Source organism: Gossypium hirsutum, chromosome D04 (assembly GCF_007990345.1).
Source record: "Gossypium hirsutum isolate 1008001.06 chromosome D04, Gossypium_hirsutum_v2.1, whole genome shotgun sequence".
Classification (NCBI taxonomy): domain Eukaryota; kingdom Viridiplantae; phylum Streptophyta; class Magnoliopsida; order Malvales; family Malvaceae; genus Gossypium; species Gossypium hirsutum.
Window position 1 is genome coordinate 48,907,549 of NC_053440.1, and position 16,471 is coordinate 48,924,019.

General features: G+C 33.8%; 2 protein-coding genes across 3 annotated transcripts; both read right to left on the minus strand.

The window, feature by feature from the left end:
- Positions 1-225: 225 nt before the first annotated feature.
- Positions 226-2,319, minus strand: LOC107899556 (N-(5'-phosphoribosyl)anthranilate isomerase 1, chloroplastic). Of its 2 annotated transcripts, none has more exons than XM_016825312.2 (5): positions 2,171-2,319; positions 1,541-1,603; positions 1,104-1,468; positions 857-1,020; positions 226-703 (listed from the first exon to the last, which is right to left on the minus strand). In XM_016825312.2, exons 1-5 carry the CDS (start codon positions 2,178-2,180, stop codon positions 478-480), a joined length of 828 nt encoding a protein of 275 aa, XP_016680801.1. In that variant the 5' UTR covers positions 2,181-2,319; the 3' UTR covers positions 226-477. The 2 variants fall into 2 exon arrangements, with proteins under 2 accessions (XP_016680801.1, XP_040946689.1); XM_041090755.1 differs by having other exon boundaries at positions 1,104-1,471; positions 2,171-2,285.
- Positions 2,320-5,650: 3,331 nt separating this feature from the next.
- Positions 5,651-15,159, minus strand: LOC107899557 (importin-11). The gene is made up of 24 exons (XM_041090756.1): positions 14,746-15,159; positions 14,541-14,650; positions 14,244-14,316; positions 13,960-14,021; positions 13,657-13,798; positions 13,081-13,299; positions 12,878-12,944; positions 11,958-12,357; positions 11,606-11,753; positions 11,318-11,478; positions 10,856-10,955; positions 10,192-10,266; positions 9,937-10,071; positions 9,426-9,515; positions 8,901-9,083; positions 8,711-8,815; positions 8,304-8,462; positions 7,453-7,497; positions 7,112-7,333; positions 6,755-6,861; positions 6,610-6,666; positions 6,447-6,519; positions 6,105-6,358; positions 5,651-5,985 (listed from the first exon to the last, which is right to left on the minus strand). The coding sequence occupies exons 1-23, from the start codon at positions 14,884-14,886 to the stop codon at positions 6,197-6,199; spliced, it is 3,036 nt and encodes a 1,011-aa protein (XP_040946690.1). The 5' UTR covers positions 14,887-15,159; the 3' UTR covers positions 5,651-5,985; positions 6,105-6,196.
- Positions 15,160-16,471: the final 1,312 nt, after the last annotated feature.

Genomic DNA, 16,471 nt, shown 5'->3' on the forward strand with positions numbered 1-16,471 from the left:
ACTCGAACCTACATCCTCCTACATTGGCAACAATGCCCATACCAATCAAGCTAAAACTCAATCGGCTAATTTATTCCTTTTTTACAAATACTATAGTATTTGATACTTGAATCAATTAAATATCTTAATTTAATAAGTTTAATTTAACAATACTGTGCATTTTACGAATAAGCAGACAATGGATGATGCAAATAGTCATTCGCAATAGGAGCAAATAGGCAGTTGTAATCCACAACACCCTTCTAATCTGTGCCACATTAGAATTAGCCATAGAACTCATCATAAGAATCATAGACATCTCGAAAACAATGAATCATAGAATTTAAGCATTGTTGTTGGAAGGGACAGCCATAGATTCTCGGAAGAATTAGTCTTCATGAACCGGAAGAATACCTTAATTATACCGAAGAAAATTAAACAATGAATGGGCAGTTCAGTTACCATTGACAGATGGATAATCTTCGCTTCTCGGATCGATCAATATGGTGCAGAACGGACTGCATTCATGAAAGAAAAAATCCGTGATCGATCCTTCTGAATACCATCCGGGGCGCAAATACCACTACTTACATCAACTCCATGAGGTTTGAGAGTAATAATGGCCTCACTAACGTTATTAGGATTGATTCCCCCCGCCAAAAGCCAACCATGTTTGCTTTTGATTGAAGGTAACTTAAACTGAGCCCAATTAAATCCTTTGCCACTGCAAAGCATATGTCCAATACACTAAAACTCTCAAGGAAAAGGAACTCACTAATTATAATGACATAAAAAAGGCATGTGCATTGAAAATTTCCTTTTTTTCAAACAAATGGAACTCACTAATTAAATTTAATTGAATAAAAAGGTTACTGACCTGCCACCTTTAGCACTATCCACAAGAACCCAGTCTACTAAAGAACAGTCTTCTTCGGGAATCTGGTTTTGAAGGCCTCCATCTTCATTTGCATGAAGGACGTATATAATTCTGTTTTCTTGCACCAGTTTTGGAAAAGCTGCCCGAGAAAGATCTCCATGAAGCTATATAAGATTTGAAGTGACGACATTAAGTGATCTATTACGCTACAAGAAAGGTAATCTAGATTGAACAAGAATATATATACCCGCGTGAATTCAATGTTTGATGCATCGGAAGCTCTTAAAATTGTGTCTAAATCATCATCCACAAAGACACCAACAGGCTCGGCCCCATATTCCCTTGAGACTTTTGAGATTTCCTTTGCAACTGAAAGCGAAATGGAGCGTTTGGACTTAGGCCAAAGGATCATCCCAATGAAATTGGCGCCGGCTTCTGCTGCCATAGCAGCATCTCTAGCGGATGTAATACCACACATTTTGACTAAAGGATGATTCTTTTCATACCCCTTGATTGAAGAGAAGTCTTGGTCCGATTCTGCAATTTTGCATCTGACTTTATTCTTTGGATACGCCTTGATTCTTAAGGCCAACAATTTTCCTCCATTTTGAACTGCTAATACAAACACTCATGAGGAAACATGACATTTAAGCATTCAAAGAATCATTTCAAATCAAAAGTTACCAGTGATTTGCCTCGAATGAAAGCTTAAAACTTTAGGCTGGAGTTGACTTCCTGCAGTTAACCCTGTCTCAACAATGAATATAACAGTAAAAAAACAGTGTCTTCCAACTAAAATAAAGCTAAGATACAACACACAAAGTCCATTGCACTGAAATTAAGGATACCAAAAAGAAACTAAGGAATACATTATACATTGAAAAGCAAATATTGGATTCATAACCTCTAAGGATTACATAGAAAACTATAGATTAGACTGATTAGTCATTTAGATAGAGAGGGTCAAACAAATTCCCCAAGTATATAATAAAAACATTAAAAAAAAGATCACATCAAAGTAAAAAAGTTTAGTCAAAATTCATCAAACCCAGAAATAATAAGGCATTTATATTGGTCCCAGATACATCAAAATGCAGATTAGTCATTTAGACAGAGAAGGTCAAACAAATTCCCCAACACTATAATGTCTATAACAAAACACACAAAAGAAGAACTTTATATCAAACTAGAAAAATAACTCAAAATTCATCAAACCCAGAAATAATAAGACATCATTTTAGAGAATATTAACAAGTAACTTATCTACACTAATCTTACAAGAGAGAAAACAGAGTGAGGGGGAAAGCTGAAAACCTGAAAGCATTATCCTTTTTGCTGGTGTTACGTTGGGGCTCTTGTTTGAAGCTGGTTTCTGTGGAATTGAAACAGGCAAGCAAAATTTGTAAAAGACAAGTTAAATAAGGGGAAAAAAAATCAGATTGTCGATTTTGTGTTTGTAGAAGGCTTAATACCTCTTTTGCCCCTTTACTATAGCTAGATTATCACTTTGGTACCTATATTAACTTTTATCATTTTGGCCCTTGTATTTTATTTTTGTTATCAATTTAGTCACTGCACTTTAATTTTGTAATCCCGTTATCTCTACCTAAATTTCCATTGAAAAATTAAACAAACCAATCACACATTACGAGGTGTCAAGAAAAAGTAAAACAGTCAATTTTTTTTAAAATATAACAAAACTAAAGAAAAATCATTAAAATTCAAAAAATCATTAAAACTTAAAAAATTATAAAAACTAAAAGAATCATAATCTATATTTCAAATTTGTGTGCAAAATTTTTTAAAAATTTAAAAATTTTCATAAATTTTAAAATTTCGAAAAATAATACCATAAAATTCCTCTAATTTTGAGTAAAATTCTAAAAAAGTAAAAACCTTAAATTCCAAAGGAAGGAAAATTTAAAACTTATAATTTTTAAAAGTATTTTTTTTACAATTTTTAAATATAGATTATAATTTTTTTTGGTTTTATAATTTTCTAAGTTTTAGTATTTTTTTGGGATTTTTTTGGGATTTTTTTAATGTTTTTATATTTTTTAAAAATTTTAAGATTTTTTTTATTTTTGTTACATGCCACAAGATATTATTGGTTGGTTTAACTTTTTTTTTAAGGAGATATGTAGGGTATCAGCTATACATAATGAAAATAATCAAACTAATAAGAAAATAGTACAAATACCAAAGTGATCATTTAACTATAACATAGGGGCCAAAAGAGATATTAAGCTTTTGTAGAAATGCCAAGTTAAGGTAGACTTGTTCAACCACCCTGCCTGTTCCGAAAGTAAGAAAGTATGGGTAAAAATATAGGCTCGAAAAATACTCTTCTAACTCGGGCTTGGCCTGACCCAATCTGAATTTACAAAAAATTACTGCTGTTTTTTACTCTCTTTTTTTACTTTTTTTATTGTTTTGCTATCATTTCACTATTATATTGTTATTATTTTATTGTTATTGCTTGGATATTATGTAACTCTTATTTTATTATTAATTTTGCTACTATTTTAAAGGTATTTGCTTGCTAACTTGGACTTATCTTAGTGTTATTTAAGTATATATTTTTTTAATTTTTCCTATTTGTTAGGAAACATTTATTTTAATATTTATAGTTTATTTGATGTCTTATGTTTTTATAGAAAAATAATATAAAATTTTTAATACATTTTTATTTGGATAAGATTCGATTAAAATTTTAAACTTATTTTTAAGACCAGACCAATAAAATGGGTCTAAATTTTTTACTCCCCGCGCATAGGCAAATCTACGCGAAGGTGACAATGTGAAATAATTTTCTTCCATGTAGTGCCAGTATGGAAAAAAGATAGTTAATTTAAGCGGGCTTACTGGGGGGTTTTTTAGACCCGTAAAGCTCAACTATGTAAGCATTTAAATGGTTCATAACACTGTAGGCCAAAAGCAACCAAAAACCCCAAACATTTGAGTTTGGGTCCAAAACGTGACTGAGGGATTAAAATTAATTGAAATATTTTAATGAAAAATAAAACATTAAAATTAGTATATTAGCATATAAATAAAGTTATAATCCAATATCAAAGTAGGAAACGATTTAAAAAGAAGTTCAAGCTCACAAAAACTTAAAGCATTTAGTTTGATCAATAATTAAAAGCGAATCACATAAAATGACAAATAGTTACTGGTGAACTACCTTGACAAAAAAATTCTTTTGACAACTAAGGTTTTAGAGCCAACAAATTGCTCGATAAGCATATCTACATGGCATGGCCTTGGGCAATGGCCAAACAATTAACTAGTTAACAATCTCTAGGTAATCCTTAAAGAAATATAAAAATTAGGTATAAATACCCAAATATAACCCTCTTTCTCACTCTCTACAGATTTTAGTATCCACTTATAAAGTTATCTTAATTCCTTAATCTTGTAAAATTCTGTAGTAATTTAACTATCACAGAGTATTCTAAGATAAATTTTAGTATCTTTCTAACTCACATTTGTCTTACAATAACCTTGAGTCTCTAAACTTAATTCATATATCTCGCAAGTCATCTCAAACTCAATCCATTACAGGTAAGATGATTAAAAATTTAATCCTAATAATTAAATTTAAGGTATAGCACACTAAAATAATATCTTACTAAAAGAACATGCAACTAAAAATATTGCCTAGAATTAGAATCACATTAAAAGCATCTGCCTTCATATTGTTTTTTGGCATTCTGCATTGCAACAAAGGCACCTCAAAACCCACCATTTATTACCTTTTCACATTGCCAACGAATCTTTACATCGACGCGTACACACTTCACCTTTTTGTCTTGTATGCTGTCCTAAAAATTCTAGTGGGAGTGATCTCTGTGTTTGAGAGAAAATTTTGGAAAAAGTAAACTCTTCAATATTACACAAAACATTATAAAAGTTATAATATGTGTATATGATTATAGACAACACATTACAAAAATTGTAATAGCTTATGTGATGGATTAATTGTTTTGTGAAGCTAAAGGCAATAGAAAACTTATATTAAAAAACCCACTTTATAACATTATATTTGCACTTATGAACTCTTATATATATAGACCAGTTCTGGTGCATAACTTTGTAAGCTTTGGTGACACCGACAAGCAAGTCCTTGTTGAAGATGGTTGAAAAGGTTGATGAAAGTCAAGGACTGCTGATCTCCTCGAGAAGTTGAATGAATGTTGGAGAAAATAACAGTTACGGAAAGGAACAAGTAGAAAGGACAGCTGCCTCCAAGAACAAGGAAGATAAGAAAGTTGAGCTTGAAAATAAGAGCATCTACATTTACATTAATTGGATTCTTTCCCATAGGGTTCAGAGGTTAATGTTGACCGTAGTAGATGGTTTTACTTCTTGATTTGGTTCGATGTTTTTATTTTTGTTTCATGTGAATTGGTCAAGAAAACTATAATATGGGGTTCGGTTTTATTAAATTTAGTTTGGTTCGTCTCTGTTACCAAACAAAAAATTGTAATCAAATTCTATTTTTATTTAATTTACAATTATTTGTATAATATAAAAAAATATTTTATATACAGATGAGTGAAAATAGTTAAATATATGTAATTTATTTTTAAAAAAGAAGCCTTTAATTAAATCAAATTAGAGATAACTTGGTTTCCATTTTCTTTAATAGCCATCAAACTTTATATTATAGATTATAGATCTTCAATTTGAATTTTCAAGTAAATTTGGAATAAGAGGCTTTTGATTAATTCGAGTAACAAGAAAGGAGTTTTGAATTCTGAAAAGAGATTTTATGTGTATGGAAGTGGATGAACTCTTTAAAGGTCTCCAATAAAACCCACTATAAATACCTTACATACTTCATAATACAAATATGCGTTTTCCTATTTTTACAACTGTAATATATATTAAAAAATGCTTAATGAAATTCAAACTCATTGAGGCCCTCAGTATCAGAAATTTAATTTCCCCCGCCCCTTCTCTTTTCATTTCCAGTTCTATTTACAGAGTTTAATTGTTGCTCCACGTGATAAATGAGGCAAATTTTAACAACACGAAGAAATCAACAACTCACCATGCAGGCAGCCATAGCAGAAATTTATAAAAGAATCCAAAAACCACCAAACCCACCTCAAGAAAAACACCTGGAATGGGGGGGAAAATAAAGAGAAAAATAAGCATAAAATTAGATGCAGAAAAATCCCTAGTACAAAGAATTCATGAATAAGTAAATAGGGTATTTAAGAAGATTGGAAAAACTTACCAAAATAGTTTTCTCAATCTTTGGAAAAGTTGAAACAAAATAGCCCAGAAAAAAAAGGACCTCGGTTGATACAAAACTATATCAGGGGCAGCCTACGGCATCTTCAGTGCCTGTTTCAATTGTGTGAAAGCGGCAGGATGCATTCTAGCCATAGCAGAATTAAATGACTCCCCATGAAGGGCAGAACATGTTTGAAGATTTTCCCTCACCGAGTTTTCCAATGACAATTGGTTGATAGGGTCTGAGAGCTTGATCTGAATGATGGCAAAACCGATCCATCATAAATACTTAGGTAAATAGATATATAAAACTTGGTGAATGATTTGACTAAAGAATGTTAACCTGTCTTCTCCTTAACTCCTTACTAGGAAGCGAGTCCTCACCATGAATCCTGCTAGAGCTCAAGGTATCGCCACTGCAATGTATTAGCAAAAATTGAGAATGAAATTGGTAATGAATCTCTAATGTTAAATCTCCACCCAACTAAATTTTATATTATGATAACCTTGACACTTCCTCAGATAAGTCATCAGTCCCTCCCAAGATTACACTGGTGCAGACACTGCATAAAGTTTATCACCATTGCAATAATTAAATGTTATCCAATGCTCAGCTGCAGATATACATCAAAACCAAGATTGAGCTTGTACCTTAGTATCTGATCAAGTTTGTCCAGAACCTGAGGCAGCCTTAATGTCAAAATTATGGAAAGTGCTAGGCCAAATGTTTTCTTCTGGTGTGAAGATACATTGTCTACCTGTATAAACATGCAAAGATAATGATAAAAGCAAAAATTAACCTGATGAAGCCTGCCAGACCAACTCTAGTTACCCAATTCACAATCCTAACCAAAGCATAAAACCTCTAGATAGTAAAAAAAAATCAGTTTTTTTATAAATTTTTTATTTCTTTGATTATTTTCGAGTTAAAACATCAATGCAAACAGCTGAGAACACTAACAAACCAACTACTATTGTCTACTTTGTAGGAATATATCTTCTGCTAACCTTGTCAAGCCATATGTCAACCAGGCAAAGAAGAATATTATCTTCAATAGCTACACCAGTCTGCTGCAGTAGTGAAGAAAGAGAAGGTTCTGATGTTAGTTGTGCAAGATAGTTGGTATTCATCACCCAAATCCTAGCTAGGATAGCAGCTGAAGATGCTTTAACTGCTGTCTTTAAGGGATCCTTGTCGTCTCCTCCGCATAGGCAAATAACAACCAATTTCTGCCGACATTTAACAAAGGGTAGCAAGAATTAGATGTCATGAAAATGCACATATCACAGCAAATATAACTGTGGACAAGAATGATAGAAAATCTCGATCGATAAAGAACCATGCTTACTTGTAAAGTACTGCTGATTAACGGAGGCACTTCCGTGGGAAAGCACTACAAAATAGCAAAAAGATGAGCAGTTACTAAAACTGATTGAGTTTCTCGGGTCCAACACAGTTTTAATGATTTTAAACCTCCATGGTCATCAGTAAACAAATCTATCATCCGAGCAAACAATTTTACTGCTCTTTTAGCAATTTAAGGAATAACCACCCTATTCATGAACAACAGTGAACTTAAGGATGCAAAGCCCAGTGGTAAATACTCAGTTCATATATACAACCATATATAAAAACTAAACCACCCTGGTTCTCATGTTATTGTTCCCTGGCATATGTTCTTGATTACAGCTGATATGACTAGATTTGAGTAAGACTCTTCTCTCCAGAACTCTTCACTATAATTACATCATATATGTCAAATAATGTGAATTAATGTTCTCTTAGAGCAAAACTGATAAAGAAACAAGTAGCACTCTCTTTGAAACATGAACATTCGAGAATGCATTTGCCGGTAAGATGTAACATTGTAATAATAGAGTTAAAATGAAAGTAGGTGTTTAGCATCAAAGGTTTCACATTATGGGATGTCATGGTTTGTAGGTATGACAAAAAGCAGGACAGCCAGCACATTATATTACCAAGATAGTATACAATGACAACCTTGTATATGGAAACAATGAGCTGCAAGCATACATACACAATGGTATGCTTGTGGTCATGTCTGTATTCATTATTAAAACTTTTTCAATGGATATTATGTGGGGAGAAAATTCAATATACACATACTGCTACTGGCTTCGTCGAAATTTGGCCTATTTTTATGTGATGCCACTGTGCTGAAAATCTACTATATAATACCTGTATTAGAATGTCAATGACAGGAAGAGTTGAAAGTAGCCCTCTATCATTGACATTTCCAACAATGAGATCTAGAAGTCTAGCTACACTGGAAGCATGCATGCTAAGAAATTCTCTTCCACCCAAAATGATGTAACCTTCAGTAATATCAACTGCAACCTGCAAGCATATTAAGATCAATATAAGATTGAGGGAGGGAGGGAGATGGGTAGGTGAGCTGCAAACAATGATTTATGACGCAATATAAAAACCTAAAGCACCAAATGCAATAGTAGACAATCCAGGACCATACATACCTACACCTTTTTTAAAGGAGACATTGAAATCCTACTTTCTTGAGAAACAATACAAAAAGGGAAATGAAAGCTCTGACCTAACAAGGACAGAAATTATCCAAGAAGTCTAACCTGTAACTGGTCAAAGTTTCTTTCCAATATTTCCACAAGGCATGGGAAATATGCTAAGAGTTGAGGCACCATTGTAGGTGCATGAGAAATTGTAGCCTCCCATAGCTGCAGAGATGAGAACATTTAGCACAAGATGTTGACAGTAAAGACAGCCAAATAAATGATCAATGTTTCCGGGCAGTAGTCTCACCAGCATGCTATCCTCCAGAAGATTGAGTTCATCTGGGCCATTTATATCAATCCCCTTTTGAAGAATGGGCAGGAGCATTGCATAGCAACTAGGTGATTGGTACCCAAGTGCAACCACAAAGTTCCGCAAAGCAATAAGAAGCTGTATCTGTAAAAGGCTTTCACCGGAAGATTCCTCCCAAACCTTTTCATATTGAGAGGTTCAAGCAAATTAAAAGAAGATATATTTTAAAAGAACAGCAGATAAATACAATCCATGGCATGTCTGCATGAGTAGCCAAGTTAATTAACACCCATACACTCGAATTTGGCTCAGCATTCCAATTCTAATCACTAATAGTTAAGTTGAGCACTTAATCATGCATGGCAGCAAAATTTGCACCATGTTTCACAACAGCAATTTCTGAAATTAGTAATTATCTGATTTGGTAAAATGGTTCCCTGTTAAAAACCCTTTGTACTTATACTGTCAACAACTAAGCATAAGAAACTGTCAGAGAAGAAACTAAAGCAGTAACAACAATACCATCTGGAAAAACTGCATCAAGTTGTTAGCGTATGGAATGACTTCATTGACATGGCCCAGAAGAACAGAAATCAAATTTAAAACCTGGACCTGAAATTTAGGTGAAAAGCAGCACCATGTGAAGTTGAATGTCAGGAATATACTAGGCAGCATATACAAGTGCAAGCACAAATAGAAACACAAACAAAGACTCAGATTTAAATCTGGACAGACTCTCCCAATACCAGAATTTGCATGTCACATTTGAGAACCTATATTTCCTAAACAAATCATTACAATATGATCTTAATAGGGAACAGGCAAAGCACATCAATAGAAAAAGCTAAAGTTCACATCTATTCAACTTTTCATCAGATATCATGCATGCATTAAAGAAATTCCAAAGCTCTGAGTATAGATTCCAGAAATTTTCCACAATCTGATAAGATACATTAGTCTTTTTTCTAAAAACAATAAAGGAAAAAAAATGCCTAAGCAAGTAGTGGACAACAACAAACAACAGCAGAATTACCTTCGAATCAAACTCTTGAACCTCTTTGACCAAATTAAAACATGAAACCCAGCAAACAGGAAGTAGATCAGAAAAATCTTGCTCTGAAAAGCTTGCATCTTCAACATGTAAACACAAAGATCTGCAGGCAGCCAGCTAAAACAACATACAACACAGTGAGTGAAGTACAATAACCTTCATAAATAGATTATTATTAAGAGGCAGAGAGAGCAGGGAAACATGATGAAAAAGGACAAGCAAACTTCTAGAACATACCCTCACAGATAGATCTTTGTCCTGTAACAACCGTATCAAGGCACAGTATACAGGCCTCTTTGTGTCGTTCTTAATCTGCATGGATGCAAACATCAGAAAAGAATCATTATGAGTAATTTCCTGCAGCAACCAAAGTAGAAATTGAAGAGGAATAACAAATAATGCACAGTATTATATCGACATTACTAATTCCAGACTCAAAATGCATCATTCTTCTACTATGAAGACATAAACCAGATTAAGTTCATGTAAAATCACTTATTCAATGCACACCAAATCGGCAGTGGCACTTATCCAAACTCTGCCTTTGATTTATATACTCTATTTCTAGTGTTGCAGCAAATGGAACAGGATCAAGTGCGAAGGGTTTTAGAGTTATGGTTTGTTCTGAATCACTAGCTTCTTCTGTGAGGGGAACAGACTTCAGGGCTCAATTAGAAATCTACCACGTCAGATATTAAAAGGTTTAGCAACCATCATATTGTGAGAGCTAAAGATTCAATGATGATTTACAAGCTTCTGACCTGAAAACTATTGGTCATATGCTATACTGATGAAAGCCACAACATGCCGCTGTGGCATGCATGCATACAAACATACATACAGATCATAGAAAGAACGTTTGGACAAGATATAGATATGTTTAGAAGTATAATTATGTTACCTCAGAAACCCATTGTCCCAATATTAGTGCAACTTTCCGGTGGATGATGCGCATATTTGGATGATCATTAGAAAGTTCAAGGGATAAAGCACCATCAAACCTGCAATCCAGGATTGTTTGAGAAAAAGTACTTCCTACTGAAACTAAGAAGATCATACCAGTTTATTTATTCACAATGCAATAAGTGCAATTCTTTAAAAACTAAAAAACTGAACCAAGGATAAATTTTAAAAAGGAAGCAACTAAATGATGTTTATTGAGCCCCAAAATAAAAACTAAATATTGTTTCCTACGTTTCTTGGATTATCATTATCTGGTAAAAATAATAAAATACAAACAATGCCCCATCCCAAAAGAAGATAAAAAACAACCCCAAACAACCAAGGGTTAGAGCAAGTATATCCACAGCAAAATTATCAAGTGACTAGACACCAAATATATCATACTGGAGAATGGACATACCAATCTTTGAAGCTCAGGTAATTTGAGAGCTCATAATATACATAAGCAGCAGCGCCGTAGGCAGCATCTTTAAGAAGTAACCCTGGAGTAATTTCAGTCACCGAAGTTGGGCAACCATTCATTGCCTCTTGAAGGATAGACACCACAATAGGAGCTAGGAGCTAAATATAACAAACTGATTAGAATAAGCATTCATGCATCTATATGAAACAATGGCCAACCAAAAGACAACAGAAAGGATAGTAACATAATAGCAAACTAAATGATATGTACTAAATTACCACCTACTTGACTGTGATTTTCAAACAACACAATATATAAAGCCTCCGCACAAGGCCTCAGTTTCTCTGTCCACTGAACCATATCCTGCTCATGGTGAAAAGCCTCAGAGTTCTCATACCATTCCTCCAAATCACTTGAGTTCAGAACAAAATACCTGTTAATACATTAGGCAGAACAGGTGTAAAGACATGCTAACAAAAGGTAATTAAAAAATATTAATTTTAACCATGGTTTTCTGAATAGTTTTCTCTTTCCTCCCCACAAGTGTGGTTCAGAAGGGGGATGGAAAAGGAAACATCATACTGTGCAACAGCCAAAAAAAACTGATAAAGACAAGCAAAGGTGAAAAGGTAATTACCTCCTTATTAATACGTTGCATAAAAGTACTATCCGTTCCTTAGGCAGAAGGGAAGTCAAAACACCAGCAACAGCATTAGAATTGTTTTTCTTCATCTGCTCTAGCGTAACAGAGTTCTCATCCATAACCCGTCCGGTAAGACTTGGTTTATATTCTTTACATTCCAATACACTTTTTACCATTACCATACACTTAATCAGGAATTGTGCAAATGATAATACATCTGGCTCAGGATCTGTTATCTTATTTAAACAGAAACTGAGGACAGGTTGAAGAACACATGTATCACCAAATGAATAAGGATGCCTCTGTTGTATTGCAACTAAAACCTTCATCAATTTAGTACATGCCTTCTTTATAAAGTCCCAAAATTTAGGATGTCTACTCTGAAAAGATGTATCTGTAACATAAGGTAACACATACAAATAAATTAATCATGCAAAATCTTTTAACAACAAGTATATGATATAGCTTCAGCTTTAAAGCGTGGGACCATAGGTTGCTTCTTTTTTTCCCTAGCCAATACAAAGATCACAATTTAAGAACAAAGAAAGATGGTTTCTCCACATTAGAATGAATAAAATATTCCAAGGGGCTACCTAGTTTTGAATGAAAAAAAAAAACAGAAATTAAAATACACCAAAGAACTTGAAGTAGTTTTATATGCAAAAAAATTGCAAGCGGCACACCCTCAAATCATGAAAGGGCCTTGGATAAAAGAAAGCAGGGGAGACTTTTAAATAATGAGTATGTTACTTGTAATGATTGCTTCTTTTTTTTGGTTAATTGAGAACTCTTTTGACGGGACATGCTAATTGCCATTTTCTTAAGGAGAACTGCTAAAGATCTAATACATATAAATCTGCTTTTTTTTTCTATATCTGGGACCAAAATTTACTGTCAATAACAAGCAATCTTACAGTATGGAAGAAATGATTGAGCAGCATTCAAAAGCACAGGAGACACCTCTTTGACTGGTCTTATCTCCTGCAAAATGAGGCATTTAAATGATATACTCTCATTCCAAATTGCCAGAGAAAGGGGGGGGGGAGGCGAAGGAATGAAATGGCAATTGACTATAAAATCTAAATTTTCTAAGGAAAGAGAAAGAAGTAACGAGCACCTGAATACATTTTGCATCACTTTGAAACCCTGAAATCACTAACTGACATATAATCTTTAGACAAAACAACCATCTTTCACATGTTAGATAAAGGTCATCATGATGCTGCTCCACAGCACTAGAACCATAACTCTGACTGATTGTAGAAAAACCATGCAATATTGTTTGTATATCACTTTGCCAAAGACGCCAGCAAAACTCAAATAAATGGGAGGATATCTGCCAAGAAAGTTTCCAAGTCAGAGTCTTCCAGTCTATAGAACAGAACTATAATTTGAAAAATAAAACTAATTTGATCCTAAACTGGGTAGACAATAATATCTGAGAGAAGACTGGAGCACAGAAATGAAGTACTAATAAGACAGAATGTAGAAGCCACTAACTACAGTACTAAATGCATATATTCGCTAGCATAAGAGTGCTTTTCAAATCAATGCTAGCCAAGCTTATGCAAACAGACAGGGTAGCATCTACCTTCATTTAAATAAGAGGGGGCTCAAGAAATTGGAAGACTACCACATGACCTCGATTTAGGGGGAACTTATACAAAAGCAAGATGTTTCAATAACAGCATACCTCAGCAAAAGTCCTTTGGTCTGCAGTAAGGCGTTTTGTGGATAATTCCTTCAAAGTTCTGAAGAGAATCATAAAAATCCTGTGTGAGGTAAGAACATCGGCTGATTGAAGCTGCTGTGCTAGAAAAGAGAACAGCTCTGGCCTAAAATCATATACCAACAAACCAATATATATCATTAGCTACAAAAGGGAATCATTTGAGAAATCCAATAATGCAGGAAAAAAGAAAAACATATTCTAGCTCAATTAAGCAGGAAAGCACATCTATGAATACTAATCAGTCTAACGACTGAAGATATATACCACTCCCGAGGATAATCAAAACGAGCAATTTTGGAAATGAGGACCGCTAGCATTTGAGCAATCTGTATCAGGGAAAAAAATGCAAAAGACAGATATTAAAGCTCGCAAACTCAAAAGAAATTACAGGCCACCATGCCAAGAGGAATATATACCAGAAGCAACTAGTAGACAACTTAAATCCAATCAAATTGCAGCATTCCTAAGTCCTAGCCCCCATGTTATAGTTAAAAAACATTGTGCACATAAATCATTTACCAATAAAAGGATGAACTTGGGAGAAATACCTGATTATTTTCTTCTCTTAAGTGTGACAACAATTTTTGCTTTAAATGTTGTTTCTCTTCGCTGCTTATCCCCCTGAATACAAAATTTCAGGTCATTAAGGAAACATATATATTTGATTATAAGAAATAAATAAAGGAAAACAGTTAAAACACTCTTTATCAGCTTGTAGGGCGGGATTTGCTACGAAAAGAAGGCAAATGCAGTTTCGGATGAGTTAAAATGAAAAGTAAATCCTCAAATTTGAAGTTCGTACTCATATATGAATCAAATGCATGAAAGAATAGCGTATATCTTACGAGGAATCGCGTCTCTTTCTCCAATACCGATTAATACTGTTCTTGAAATATACAGAGGCCATCAATCGAATATCTACTTGAGATACTAAATCTTTCGCTGTAATCACTTCCTAAAAAAAACACAGAAGAAAAGTTTCCAGCTTAAATGCGCACAGATTTCAAATGCATTTTAGGAAATGCAAAATAAGGAAAGATAAATAAATACCATGAGGCAAGAGCAGAAACCAGGTCTGTTCTCGGATTGAGAGAGCGCCGCTTCAGCCGGTTTGCGAACGGACTCGTCTTGGCTCATTGAGTTGACTAGCAACGTGTATAAGGCAGGCAAATCAGCAGCCGAGAGCGCCATCGGTAACTCTTAACAATCTCCCTAACCCTCTTGTGTTAACTATGAGAAACAAGCTGAGTCGAGTTAGCAAGTTGGATCGGCGAATCGTGAGATTTAAGAGAAAAGATTCTGGCGCGGCGACTGAGGCTTGGACATCCACATGGATGATGGACGTTTTGAGGTTCTTAACGGTGTCGTTTTTGAGCTTTTCTATTTGACAACGGAAATGGCTGGAATGATGTGGGGTCGGGGCAAAGAAGGGAGTATGTGATTGAGACGGTGTTGGTCGTCTTTACGGCCTTTCTGGCAGAAATATTAATATATCAAGCTTAAACAAAAACAAATGGTCAATTCATGGCTTTGGTCCCTTTACTATGTTCGAATTTATGATTTAGTTGCCATACTTTAATTTGGCATAATTCCATCCTACCACTTTTATAGTATCATAAATTAATTCAAATAGTTAACCGTGTTAATTCAGTTAAAATGATCATGTAATTTTTTCTTAAAAAAAATCTCTTCTAATCAATGTTTTTAGAATCAAACCAGTGGTTGAATCTGTCAAGTCATTAGTTTGTTAGTTCGACCGGTTCGATAAAATTATTAAAAATTAAAAAAAAAAAGAAAAAGAAAATAGATATTAAAAAACCTCGACTCAACCGTTTCAACCACTAATTCAACTAATTTTTATCTAATTCAATCGGTTTGTACTGACTCTCGATCCAATCGGTTCAATATCATTTTTAGGATCGATAGCCCAATCTAGTTCAAACATCATTACTTCCAACTCATCAAGTTGACATGTATTCTTTATGTTGAAATAAGTGTTTTTTAAGAAAATTTTATATCGGCATTTTAATTGAAATGGTTAACAATGTTAGTTTTTGGACTAATTAATGAAATTATAAAAATCGAGGTCAAACTTTACCAAAATAAAGTGTAAGGACTAAATCCAAAAGTTGATCATAATAAAAGGATCCAAAATAGAATTAAACCAAAAGTTTGGAATTTCCATAGGGTGTGAAATGGTGTATCTCATCTATTATGCATCGCCTCAGATCACATGGTAACGATGCAATGATGATAATAAAAATACGGAGCCAAAATTGTAACAGTCCACTTTCTGTTCTCTTGGTAATAAAAAAAAAGGGAGTAATGAAATCAATTTTATAAAACTATTTTTAAAACTAAAAATGTTGGACTGTAAAAGAAGTGATGAAATTTGAGACATTAATACACATTGGTAGCAAACTCCTATGTTACTGAAGTGTAAGTGCTTGTCCAATGCTGTAAGTAACTTCAACTTCCAACAATAATTTGTGTCTGAAATTTATGCCTCCTCCGGTTTATGCTATCAAGGGTAGGACAAAGAGTGGAATAGTTTAACCCAAAAGGGAGAATAAAAGATAAATAATCCATATTTTATGTTTTGCGGGTCCAGATGATTACACAAATGCCCCTAACCATTTACTTTTTGAGTAAGCAAGTCCCGACTCAATTGAATGGACTTAATTATTTATTTAGGTGCATCTGTTTCTTTTTTGAGATGGGGATGTCCATTTTGTTTATTATATATTCAAACTTTCTCTATATCATATTTATTTGT

What these genes read in the sequence shown, in the direction of transcription:
- LOC107899557 (XM_041090756.1), bottom strand. Translation starts at nt 14,886, where the DNA reads ATGGCGCTCTCGGCTGCTGATTTGCCTGCCTTATACACGTTGCTAGTC. An exon ending in AGAAAGAGACGCGATTCCTC is followed by an intron (nt 14,317 to 14,540) that starts GTAAGATATACG and finishes TTTTGTATTCAG; the next exon opens with GGGGATAAGCAGCGAAGAGA. An exon ending in TGCAACGTATTAATAAGGAG is followed by an intron (nt 11,754 to 11,957) that starts GTAATTACCTTT and finishes ATGTATTAACAG; the next exon opens with GTATTTTGTTCTGAACTCAA.
- LOC107899556 (XM_041090755.1), bottom strand. An exon ending in TCATTCGAGGCAAATCACTG is followed by an intron (nt 1,472 to 1,540) that starts GTAACTTTTGAT and finishes TGTTTGTATTAG; the next exon opens with CAGTTCAAAATGGAGGAAAA. An exon ending in CAAACATTGAATTCACGCGG is followed by an intron (nt 1,021 to 1,103) that starts GTATATATATTC and finishes AATCTTATATAG; the next exon opens with CTTCATGGAGATCTTTCTCG.